Source organism: Phascolarctos cinereus, unplaced genomic scaffold, assembly GCF_003287225.1.
Source record: "Phascolarctos cinereus isolate Bilbo 61053 unplaced genomic scaffold, phaCin_HiC Scaffold_726;HRSCAF=1367, whole genome shotgun sequence".
Classification (NCBI taxonomy): Eukaryota; Metazoa; Chordata; class Mammalia; order Diprotodontia; family Phascolarctidae; genus Phascolarctos; species Phascolarctos cinereus.
In genome coordinates this window covers 393962614-393975470 of record NW_027556098.1, presented here as the reverse complement: position 1 = coordinate 393975470, position 12857 = coordinate 393962614, and the positions used below count along the sequence as shown (strand labels likewise).

The 12857-nt window shown below is 44.4% G+C and overlaps 1 protein-coding gene across 3 annotated transcripts in view; it reads left to right on the top strand.

Annotated features, from left to right (window-relative positions):
* Positions 1–2984: 2984 nt before the first annotated feature.
* The window catches only part of PER3 (period circadian regulator 3), a 32684-nt gene continuing 22811 nt past the window's right edge, over positions 2985–12857 (top strand). The window contains exons 1-7 of one of the 3 annotated variants that reach the window (XR_013482558.1): positions 2985–3091; positions 5717–6150; positions 6484–6629; positions 7420–7535; positions 8781–8982; positions 11903–11951; positions 12633–12775. Coding sequence is in view for 2 of the 3 variants with exons in the window: in XM_020974774.2 (XP_020830433.1) it covers positions 5999–6150; positions 6484–6629; positions 7420–7535; positions 8781–8982; positions 11903–11951; positions 12633–12775 (808 nt within the window). In the remaining variant the exon portion in view is untranslated. The remainder of the gene's footprint in view (positions 3092–5716; positions 6151–6483; positions 6630–7419; positions 7536–8780; positions 8983–11902; positions 11952–12632; positions 12776–12857) is intronic. The other 2 variants (XM_020974774.2, XM_078145706.1) reach the window with 2 other exon arrangements.

The window sequence follows — 12857 nt, the reverse complement described above, 5'->3', positions numbered from 1 at the left end:
GAATGAACCTGACTTCAAATCCTGTCCATTTGCCTGTGTGATGTTGGGTGAGGCCTTCACTCTCCCTGTGTCTTGGTTTTCTCACTTAATGAAGGAGTTGGGCTAAATCTAAAATCCCTTCCTGCTCAAGATCTAGGATCTATTTAGTATGTGCCAGATACAATTCAGGCTACAAAGACAAAAATGGAACTGTCCAAGACCTCAGGGACTTCCATTTTACTAAGAGGCTACAGTTAGAAAAGGAAGTAAAAGCAAAGTACTCCAAATAAAAGTACTTCAAAGACATTTCAAGAGAGAAAGAGTTCCCAGAACAATGGGGATCAGGAAATGCCATGTGTAAGAGACAGTGCCTGAACTATGCTTCAAAGCAAACTCAGGATTCTCAAGGTGGAAGTGAGCAGGGAGCACATTCCAGACAAGTTACTCTCTTTTCCGAAGGCATGAAGGTGGGCTCTGCAATGCTCTGTTCAGGGAACAGTTAATAAGCCAGTTTGACTGGAAGAGAGATCACTGAAAGGAGAGTATATATCTATATCTGTATACATGTATGTGTGTATACATATCTATATCTATATATGTGCACACTTACATACCTATCTATATATCTATCTATCCATCTCTCTAACCATCCTTCCATCCATCTATCCATCCACTCCTCTTTCCATCCATCCATCCATCCATCTATCTATCCACCCATCTCTCTATCCATCCTTCCATCTATCTATCTATATCTATATATAGATATACTGAAAAGGTAGGTGGAGATTATATTGTGGAGAGTTATAATGCTAAGCTGTGTGGTTTTTGTTTGTGTTTTTTATCCTAGAACCACTGAAGCTTGTTGAACAGGGAAATGATATGGTCAGACCTATGCTTTAACACTACCAATTTGGCTGCTGTATGAAGAATGGATTGAGACTGAAGAGAAGGAAGCCAAATGAGAGGCCCTTACAGGAGACCAAGGGAGAGGCACTGAAAGCCTAAATTAGGGTAGGGGCTATGTGTGAAAAGAAGGGGATTGTATTCAAGAAGTGTGACGGAAAGTGACAAGATTTGGCAACTTAGCAGATATGGGGTTGATGGACAAAGGAAAAAGAAACGACTACAAAGTTGAAAATCTGGGTAATAAAAAGAACAGAGGTGTCTGGAACAGAAAGAAATAGGAGATTTGGTGGAGGGATGGCTCTTAGAGGGGAATGATCTCTGTTCCAGATATGTTGACGCTAAAGGGCCTACGGATGTTCAGGTGGAACTGTCCAACAGGCAGGGGGAGAACATAGGACTAGTGTTCAGGAGAGATATCAGAGCCGGATTATAGATTTGGGAGTCACCTGAATAAGGATAATAATACCAATTGATAGTAATAGAACCCAAGCAAGGGGATGAGATCACCAAGGGAGAAAGGATAGAGACAGAAGAGAAGGGGGCCAGTGGCAGAGAACCGGCGGACTTCCATACTTGGAAGGCAGTGAGCTGGAGGAGTAGGAGGATCGGGAGGATCGTGAAGGAGCGCCAGAGGCAGTGGGCACAGGTGAAAGAGTCCCGGCTCTGGAGTAAGAACGAACCTGACTTGAAATCCTTCCCATTTGTCTGGGTGATGTTAGGTGAGGCTTTTACTCTCCCTGGGTCTTGGTTTTCTCACTTAATGAAGGAGTTGGGCTAAATCTGAGATCCCTTCCTGCTCAAGATTTAGGACCCCATGATAACTAATAGGACGGGAAGGGGAATACAGATAAGTAAATAACAGTTGAGGGATGAGGGAAGGAACTCTAATAACAGATGAGAATCGGGAAAAAGCTTCCAGGAGGACATGACACCTGGGATGAGGTCGCCTGCAACCAACCGACCTAGCATCAAGAATAAATGATCCCATGTGGGGCAGTTAGGTGGTGCAGTGGATAGAGCACCAGCCCTGAAGTCGGGAGGACCTGAGTTCAAATTCGGCCTTAAACCAAACACTTGACACTAGCTGTGTGACCCTGGGCAAGTCACTTAACCCCAATTGCCAAAAATTAAAAAAAGAGAATAGAAGATCCCAGAGATCTTAACATAAGCCATGTTACCCACCTCCTGGCAGAAGAGGTGACGGATATATTTTTGGACATGGACAACAACGTGGAAATTTGTTTTGCTCAAATATGGATATTTGCTGCAAGAGTTCTTTTTTCGGGCAGCTAGGTGGCAGTGAATAGAGCACCGGCCCCGGAGTCAGGAAGACCTGGGTTCAATTTCGGCAAGTCACAACTCCATTGCCTAGCCAAAAAAAAAAAAAAAGTTCTTTTTTCCTTTTCATTGAGGGGAAGAAAGAAAATATTTATTAAAAAAAATAAACCAGTTTAATAGGGGGAAATATGTGGAGGAAGGGGCTCATCCACGCCACTGACCCCCACCCCCAACGCGTCCACCTTCCTCTCAGGCAACCAAGCACCATCCACAGTGCCAATGCCCAAGCCCCTCTGGCCCCAGTTCAAAAAAGGAGAACTCGAAAGCCGCTCCGCCCGCAAATCAAATCCTCTCCTCGTTTTCTCAGGTGTAAAGCATCCTACCCAGGTCTCCTCCTGTCGCTGACCCCAGATCTCACCTGTCCTTCATCCCCCTCTACCTAAGAGTGACAGCTGCCCCGCCCTATCACGGCACCTCCGCCTATCACCGTCTAAGCCCCGTGCGGCAGCAGGATACCCGACTCGTGCCTGTCAGGACCACGCCTCCCTCGCGGACCCCACCGCCCACGCCCCGCCCACCGGCTTAACAGGATTGGCCGAGAGGCGCCTCTCGCCCTGCCCCTCCCCGCGGGTTATGTAATAGGGTTTGGGGGGCCTCGGGCCCAGTTATGTAACCGGAGCCTCCCCCCGCAGGCTCCTCCTCCTGGCCAATGGTGGCGCCCGGGGCTGGGCGCGGCGTCCAATGGGGCGCGGCGGGGGCGGGGCCAGGTCACGTTGCAAGCGGGCGTTCCAGTGGTGGGGGGGGCGGCCCCCTCGGCACGCGGCTGGCCCCGAGACCTGCGCGCGGGGCCGGCGCGAGAGAGCCGGGCCGAGGGAGGGCGGAGGCGCGCGGGAGCCAAGCGGCAGCGGCGGCGACGGCGGCCGGGCGGGTGAGTGAGCGAGCGCCTCGGCGCGAGGGCTGGGGTCCGGACAAGCCAGGGTCGCAGTTCGGTCACGCCTCCCCCCAAAGCGCTTCGCTCCCCCCTCGAAGCGCTTCGGGCGGGGAGCGGGGCAAGGAACCCCCTGGAGGCGGGGAAGGGGGGGGGGCGGGTTACGTAACCGCCCCCAGAGCCCAGCGGGAAACAAGTTGCCCTTGAACTTGGGGTGGAGGGGAAGCGGGCTACCCAGCTCCCAGGCGAGGAGTCCCCTGGGGGTCGGGGGGGGGGAGGGCGGGGCGGGTCCTTTCCGACGGCCCAGGCAACTTTTGCATCCAGCCTTGCCAGGTGGGGTTGCGTCCGTCACCTGGCCCGGCGTCTTCCTGCCACTTTGTACTTAAACAAACAACCAGCCCTTTTTAACTTGCGGACCGATGTTGGAGAGGTCTGACGATCACCGTCTGCAGCAGCCAGCATTTATTAAGCGCTTTTGGTGCGCTGAAGGCTGGGCAACAGACAGCCTTTACCTCCGGGAGCCAGGCATTGAGCCTTTGTTAAGTGCCTACTGCGTGCAAGGCTCTGTGCTAAGTGCCGGGGATACAAAGAAAGGCAACGGTCCCTACTGTCCAGGAGCCAGGCATTGAGGCTTTATTTCAGGGAGCTCCCAGGCTAATGCAGGGAGGCATAATGCCCACGACTGTGTACATACACCATGTAGACAGTGTGAATGGGAGGTAATTTCAGAAGGAAGGAATGGGGAGGGGAGGACCAGGAAAGCTCTCAGAGTTTGAAGAAAACCAGGAGCAGGGAGATGAGAGAGGATGGCCAGTGAAAAGGATAGAGAGAGCCTGATGGACTTGAGACAGGAAGGTCTGGTTTCAAATCAAAGTCACTTAACTGTTCTGTACTTTGCTTATCTTTAAACTGAGGGTATTGGATTAGATCGTCTCTGTTGTTGTTGTTCAGTCTTGTCTAACTCTTCCTGACCCTGTGGACCATAGCACGACAATTCTGTTCCTGGGGTTTTCTTGGCAAAGATACTGGAGTGTTTTGCCATTTCCTTCTCCAGTGGATTAAGGCAAACAGAGATTAAGTGACTTGCCCAGAGTCACATAGCTAGGAAGTGTCTGAGGCCAGATTTGAACTCTGGTCTTCTAACTCCAGGGCCAGTGCTCTAGCCACTGAGCCACCTAGCTGCCTCCAGATGGCCTCCAAGGTCCCTCTAAATCTGTGATCCTGTGATCAGGAGGATGGATGCCTGAGATCTTGTAGAGTTAGGTTTGACAAGAGTTGGCAACTAATTGCATATGGGAATTGGGAAAGAAAGACAATCATGACTCCACATTGAAAATCTCAGGTACTAGGGGCCCTCAGCAGAAATAGGGGACTTAGGAGGAAGGTTGGATGGGTGTGGTGTCCTATGGGAAGCCTTTCCCAATTGCTTCTCTGTTGGCAAACTGGAGTAGAGGATATTGAAATGCTGGAGCTGGGTGACCACATTTCAAGTCACACTTGTGACACTGACACCCTGTGTGAGCCTGGGCACACTTTTAACAGCCATGGGTCTCAGTTTCTGTGCTATTGTGAGCACACTTGTATGCCATCATTTAGCACAATGCCTGGCACAGAGGAAGTACTTAATAAATGCTATTATTATTCATTCATAAGATGAAGGAGTTGTGCTAGATGACCTCAGAGGTCCCCTTCAGCTCTAAATTTTTGATCCTATAATTCTAAGATCTGGGTTCAAATCTTGCCTGTGATACACAGTACTTGCATGTCATCTAGAGTGGGGGCAGCCAAATGGTGTAGTGGATAGAGCAACAGGCCTGGAGTCAGGAAGACTCATCTTCCTGAGTTCAAATCTGGCCTCAGACACTTACTTAGCTGGGCAAGTCACTTTACCCTGTTTGCCTCAGTTTCCTCATCTGTAAAATGAGCTGGAGAAGGAACTGGCAGACCACTTCACTATGTTTACCAAGAAAACTCCAAATACGGTCACAAAGAATTAGACACGACTGAAATGACTCAACAGCAGGTTTGTGGGACGTGCTGACGAGGTACTTAACCTTGCAGCATCCCCAGGCAGCTCTCTTGACCACTGACCAGATACTAAATGTATAACTTCAAGCATTGCCTCTGCCAGCAAAGTCACAGGTTCAGACCCCAAATACTTAACCTGTCCACATGGAATTATTACCACCCACACACCCCTTTGAAGGCAAGGGCTGTTTTTCTGTTTTATCTTTGTATCCCCACCTTCTGGCACAGTGTCATAGGAGGTGCTTAGTGGACACTGGCTTCGTGGGACTGGTAGTAAGTGTAACGAGCTCTGAATTTGGAGCTAGGTGACCTGGGTCCAAACTCGGACTATTAATGAAAGAAGACACTCTGGTACAATGGAAAGGATACTGGATTTGGTCCCAGGACCTGCTCTTTACTAGCTAGGTGACCTTGGTAAAGTTATTGCATCTCTTGGGGCATTAGTTTCCTCATTTATAAAGTGGTGAGATTGGGCCTTTAAGGTCCTTCTGAATGCTTGTGTGTGTCTCTGAGAGGAGCCGCTGATGTTTTCATCTTGGTTTTAGGTATTAAATGCGCGTTTTACTTCCTAACTTTTCTTTAATTTTTTTTTTTCAGATTGAAGTCATTACACTTTAGTGGAACAATAAGGCACTGAAGTTCCTTATTATGGAAAATAGTGAGTCTAGAAAAAATTTCCTCCCAATGAATGGCAACAATTAATTACTCATGTCGAATTTCACCAGTCAGCTGTGACAGACAATTTTGTGTTAGGTGATGGCTTGGATCAAAATGAGAACTGGATCATCATCATTACTGATTCCAAAATAGAGAACATATTCACTTAGAGCCATCAGTATTTAGAAGCCAGAGAAGAACGTCCATTGTGAAGGCCTAGAAATGCAGAGTAGTAAGTCTGACGGCAATGACTCCAGTGGAAACGAATTTAATGGACCAGAGTCCAGTGGGACGGATTCCCTTGATAAAGAATCCAATGAGATGTGGAAACAAGGCTTCAAACGGCAAGGCAAAGCTGGTGCCAACAGCAACAGGTGAGTTCATGCTTATTTTGACCAATTTTCATTCATCATCCAAGAAGAAAAAGCAAAAAAGACCAAGTTTTTATTGTTAGAGAAGAAAAACCTGGGATTGAGATGGGAATGTCTTCTTGTGGGATGTGAAGATCTGGGAAAAGTAAGCTAATATGGAGTAGACATGAAAGTCAATAGTAGGAAATGGAGGCCAGTGATCCGCAGCAAAACAGTGGAAGCCAGGAGGAAGGGGAGAGAAAAAGAAAGTGAGTTCCCCCTGTGTCAGTGATGAAACATCCATTCGTCAAGGAAGAGAAACATAAAGGTGGAACTTTACTTCTTCCTGTCTTTCAGTGAGCAGCAAGATCACAGTAAGACTTCTGAAGAACTTATGATGGTGGTCCGAGAAATGAAAAAGTATTTCCCCTCTGAGAGAAATCATAAACCAAGTGTTCTCGACGCCCTCAACTACGCCCTTCGCTGCGTACACAGCATTCAAGGTAGAGCTGACTCAAGATAGAAGTGAATAGTTGGGCCAGCTCATCGTAAGCCCCAGCTCCACCAGAGTTGTTGCCATGGGTTTAGAACATACAGAATAAACCTAATGCGTTGATTTCATTAAGCGCACTGGAAGAGTAAGATCATGATTAATATAAAATATTTTGTCTGACAAGAGATGAGTTTTTTTAGTGATACTTTCTTTTTTGAAGAAATACTGATTTTTAATTTACATTTGATCAAGTACAAAATCTGTTTTTAACTAGAACTGCAGTTAATAATCATATAAAAAATAAGCTGCCAGTACCACTCTTGCTTATTTTCTCTCTAATGTTTTTTTCCTCAAAGTGTTCTTAAGGTACACACCCTAGTCTATACCTATAACTTTTGCATCTTTACAGATACTGTATACTGTCTAATTCCGACAGCAAAAATAATAGATTTCTCTTTTAGCAATGTACACTGCCTGCTTTCTTTTTTTGGAAATTTGTGGGGTTGCTACCTAAATGTGTTTGTGGTGTATTCTTTGTATGATCTAGGAAATTTTCACGAGGAAATCCTTCTATTGAAGAAATCCTCAAATTTTGGTTTGTACATTTGCTTTAAACATAATATCACTGGGTGTATAGGTTTCTAATGCATAAATCACTATATGTAGCAAATTTAACACGTGATAGGATGGTGTTATTATAACTACAAGCTATCTTATAAAAGAAAATACAAGTCAAAGAATCAGTTGTAAAAACTGTTAACATCTTCATTGTAGCACTTACAGTTTTCTGTTGTTTTCAGCCAACAATGAGTTTTTCCAGATTCTCAGACCAAATGGAGCACACCAAGCAGATGTGACTGAGTACAGCCTCGAGGAGGTGGCTGCCATCGCTTCAGAACACACGTCTAAAAACACAGTGAGTGGCCCAGAATTTGCCCTGTCCCTCTCTACAGCCTTCCCAGGACTTAATCTACAAGTAGATTTTTACAGTAGAATAAACTGTGTGTTTTAAGAGTTGTAACCTGAGGTAGATAATGGGAGAAAGCCAGGTAAAGGTACTTCTGCCATTGTCTCAGAGAGAGTCTAAACACCCAGAGCATCTTGCAGTGGACAGTTTGTTTTGGTTACAGTGTAGTTCATAGGTCCATAGCATTTATGCCCCAGTTCATCCCAAAGTGAAATGGAGAAAAATCATTTCCACCAGGTGGCCATTGTCTTCATTTCACACTTGGGTTTTACATAGTTATTATGTCATTTTCATTTATGGCCATCTTAGTTAGCTTATTCTTCAGGCTTTTACAAACTGTGTTTCTAGAACAAGCGAGTTTCTAGCTATTACTGTGTCCTCAAAGACAACAGATGAGACTGTATTTCTTTATAGAGCATCTTTTCACATTAAACAAAATCGTGAGCTTTCTCTTCCCTTATACATTGTTTGATAGTCTAGAAATTGGTGAACACCGCTATGGTGATTTGAAATCACAGCCCAATTTAATGCTACCCTCTTAATATAGCAGAGACCCTTCAACAAGCATTTACTGGGTGCCCTATATGAGCCTCTTAAACAGAGTATTATAAGAATAGGAGTAGGGGCTGGGGAGACAAGCCCATGTGAGGTGACTGAGGGATGTAACAGTGAAAGATGACAGTTACTCAGTCCTCTGAGCCAAGTGGTAAAGAGAAGGCAGTCCGGGCACATGGAGGGATCTGGACATGGATGTGACATTTAGAGACAGACTACTTTAAAACTTAGATATATTGTTTGGCCAGGGACACGTGGTAGATAAAGGGCCAACAGTTCTGGAACAGAATAGAACCCGGCCTGCCTCTGACACATAACGGTGTGACCATGGGCAAGTCACATAACCTTTCAGTGCCCAAAGGAACTCTCCAGGGGAGCAGCTTATGGATGAATTACTGATGCGAGTTAGGTTCTAGATCTGGAGTCCTTGCACTATTGAAGTCATAGGTCCATACAAAAAATGATGGTTTGGCCATTTGAGGATTGAGATGTCAGGCAACCCAAATGTTATAGTACTGTTTTAGGATTTTCTAAAATTAAGTTTGTAACTTTTTGTTGTAAGTTGTAAAAGAAAATTACCCTGTGATGGCTATTGCTTGTAGAGGTTAAATGTTTGTACTTTTAAAATGTCTTTGATAGGATACCTTTGTGGCAGTTTTTTCATTTCTGTCGGGAAAGTTGGTCCATGTTTCAGAGCAGGCCACTCTTATTCTGAACTGTAAGAAGAATTCCTTGGCATCTTCCCCATTCGTCGAGCTGCTCGCCCCTCAAGACGTGAGGGTGTTCTACACACACATGGCCCAGGCCCATCTTCCATTCTGGAATGTCAGCACCCAAACAGGTGACAAGAGCCGTGCCCTTCAACTCCAATGAAAAAGAATTCGTTTGTCTTTAATTAATTTAGAACTGAACATGTTCAACATAAAATGCAGCTATTAAGACCAGCAATACCCAGGCATGAGAACGTGTGGTGAAAATCTGATAGTAAATTTGTTCTGATTGTTGTTAGATTAATTCTATTTTGCACGTGCATACACGCACACACACACACACACAAATACAAATGTTAGCTTATGGATGGCCGCATGTACATTGTAAATGTAACTAGCATAAATGTTGGCTCTCATATATCTAGTTAGTACAGTTGAAATGTTTTTCCTCTGTTTTGTCTACAGTGTTTCTATTCAAATAGGTTTTAAATCCCACGTAAATTCTGTGAATCCACATGAACGCATGTGAAATCTCTATTTTCTTTCTTGTCTCTGAACTTCTAAGGGCTATCTGACTTTTTTTTAAGCTCAGACCTATTTTCTTGTTTTAGAAATCTCTAACTAGAAGGTTTCTTTTGGCCTTTTTTTCGTACCTTTATATTAGTAATTGCTTAATCCTTAAAAGGTGTTTTTTTCTGTTGTCTTTGTAAAGGGTTTTTCTTCCCAAGCACTTTAGGGATTCATTGTCTTCTTTTTCTCCCCAAGTTCCTGTTTCCTTCTTTTTCAGCAGTACTGTTCCCTTCCTTGAGCCAGTAAATTGCTCTTCCAGTTATAGATATTTGTAACCAGTCTTTTGTCTGATATCACATCATTATTTGAAAGTTGTTCTTTTCTTTACAGGCTAAGACTCTACTTTCTCTTAGTTCCTGCCATCATTCTAAAGTGTTCCGTGACATCTCATTGCTCTTCCACTCTTTCCCTGCGTTCTTTTTTTAATCATTCTTTTCAACATCAGTAATTTTCTGGTGTCCTTTCACAGTCAATTACAAAAGCTTCTTGAGAACAGGGATTGTCTTTCTTTGTTTATCTTGGTGTCTTCAGAGTCCAGCATGGTACATTTCATCAGGGTGCTTTGAATATGTGCTTACATTAAGATTCAAGGCTCTATAGTTTTCATGTTCTTCCCCAAGTCTGTTTCTCTTCCATGTCTGTTCCTCAGTTATATGCCCCAGTTTTTCTGATTTTCCTTTCTTTACCATTGATTACCCCTTTGCCTCATGGAACTCAATCCTCAAAGCTCTGACGGGCTGAAAGTCTGTGCCTTCTGTCATCCTACTTGAGTCTCTGCTCTGGGGTACTTGTGTGTACTTCCCTTAGGGATATTCATCTCGCTTACGTCCTTTCCTCTGCACATTTCTAGACTTAGACCTTGTTTCCTGGTTTCTTCTGGCCTAAGCAGTGAATTACCAGCCTTGATGTAAAATCATTCTTCTTTCGTTGGACTTCCACTCTCTCATTCGTGTTTGAAGGAATAGCTGCAAATTTGAGTGTTTTGGGACTTGGGGCACAAGTCCATGCCCTTAAGTCATTTTCATGATTTCATGAAAGTATAAGTAACTTTATAGAGGAAAATATCAAGAGCCCCTAGGATATCACCAGTGTGACTATAGTAAAACTCTGGATTTGAAAACCCAGTCTGAGTGACACTTGCCTTTCAAAGCCCAGCTCCACTGCTGATGACCTGTGGATGTCAGGACCAGCCACACCTCACTCTCCAGATCTGCACCATGAAGCTTCTGGTCTAGGGGATCTCTGGGGTCCCTTCCACTCTGGAACTCTGGGATACTTTGAAGTAGCCCTCTACTTAGGAAAGTTTATTTTGCAATAGAGCGCCTTCATAATTCTGATATTGGGAAATAGGACTTGTTTTCTGTTCTGTGTTATGTATCATGTAGCAGGGGTCAGTTTGGCGTATTTGTAAATCTGTATCATAATGAAGGTATTGTTCATTTTTAATGGTATTTATGTAATAGTATGGTCCAAACAGTCTCAAATCTCCTAATCTCGACTGTAGATAATATATTTATGTTTATGTAAATAAATGTGAACTCTATGAATATGTAAAACTTTAAATTTAACAGGACTTTGACATTAGGTCAGACCAGTGGTCATTCAGTGGCACCATATGGTATTTTGTGTAGCTATTCTCTGTAACATTGCCTCGAAAAAGTTTGAGGTTATATCACAGATGTGCTTGGTTTTTCTTGAATAATTTTTTATGGATTGATGATCAAAGACCTTCTTGAAACTTCTTTATCTTCTGCTTGTCCAGTGTATTGAGGTAGCAAGCTCTTTATATCTTCTAGCCTAGCCCCTCTTTTGTAACATAGTTCTTCCTTTTGTTATCCTTCCTCTGCCTCATTCTGATTTTAAGGAATGGGATCTGTGAGCAAGTCTAAATGTGCTCATCAGTAGCGCTCATAATGTTCTAAATTTTGGTCACATCCTTTTCCCTGCCCCTTTACCTGTCCAAACTAGGGGCCTAACTTTTTTGCCTCTCCTTATTCAGAATTCTCTGTGTTTCTTTGAATTCTTGATCTCCCTTTCTCTAGACCTCTACCAAATCTTCCCGTTGCTTGAAATGCAGTGATTAGAACAGCAGACAATATCCTGATATCTTAGAGTTCTTGTGTTCTGTCCATTTCTAGTGTCTTTTTAATGGATCTAATTTATCATCGTTAATGTATGAGCTGTTGTGTGAAGCCATCACTGTCTAACTAAGCAGAATTGTTGCTGCTGGGTGGAAATTCTTCTAGAGGTGATTAGGCCCCAGAGTACAGGAGAAGAGTGCATGTGTGTGTCCCATATATCACATATAACATACACGTCTATCTAAAGGATGGGTATACTTTTCTGAAAGTCATTTTGTTTTCTTCACTGGCAGTACAGAAGCAGGGCCATAGCATAGATGGGGTAAGGAGAAGGAAGAACTTTTATGGCATTCCTGTTTGAGGTGGTCATTTACAATCTGTTTGTGTTTGTTTCTGGCAGCCTCCCAGTACGAATATTCTCAAGTGAAGCCCTTTTTCTGTAGGATCAGGTAAGTGTAGCAGCCTCGAGTGGACCCCTCCCACACAGACTACCCCTGGGAGGTGGGTGAGGGAAGGAGAGTCATGTAGAAAGAAGTCTAAGACGAAGAGATCTTAGCCTTGAAGAAGAAGAGGAGTTAGGGAGGAAGAGAAGATCCAGTTTAGGGTGTGGTAAAATGCTTTAGGCTCACAGGCTAAAGTATGAAGTGCATGGAATCCTGAAAGTAGTCTGAGGCCTACAGTAGAGTCACAGCAGCAGCAGCAGCCCCAGAAGTGAGAAGGGCCAAAAGCAGTAGTTTGAGTGCTAAGGAGATGGAGAGGTAAAGTGAGGCAGCTCTGTTATGGTGGTGGGATCTAAGATGGTTCTGCCCACCTCGCCATCACAGAGCGATTGAGTGGCAGGGGTAGTGGACAGAGCATGTGGAGTCACAAGGACCAGGCTCATCTCTGGTCTCAGGCACTTCGCAAGTGCCCTCATCGCTGTCTGCCTCAGTTTCCTCATCTTTCAAGTAAAGGGATCGGACCTGATGATTTGGGTACGGCGGCAAGACTAAGCACATTCTTCTGCTTTTGAAAAGAAACACATTTATGCCTGTCCTGTTCAGAGAAGTCACTGTGAGAAGTTTGACTGTTTTGCCCAACCATATTCTAAATAGCACCATCAATTAGTTAATCATGTAAAATTTCCTCAGGGGAGGTAAAGACCGAGAACAAGAGGCCCATTATTATCCATTCCGGATCACCCCATATGTGATCAATGTATGCAGTTCTGCTGACACAGAGTCAGAACCCTGCTGCCTCACTCTGGTCGAGAAGATTCACTCTGGTTATGAAGGCAAGTCAATGCTTTGTTCATTCAACGTGTAGAGACAGCAGCCCATTAGGCGTGCACGTGTGCGTGTGTTTGTGCGAGCGTG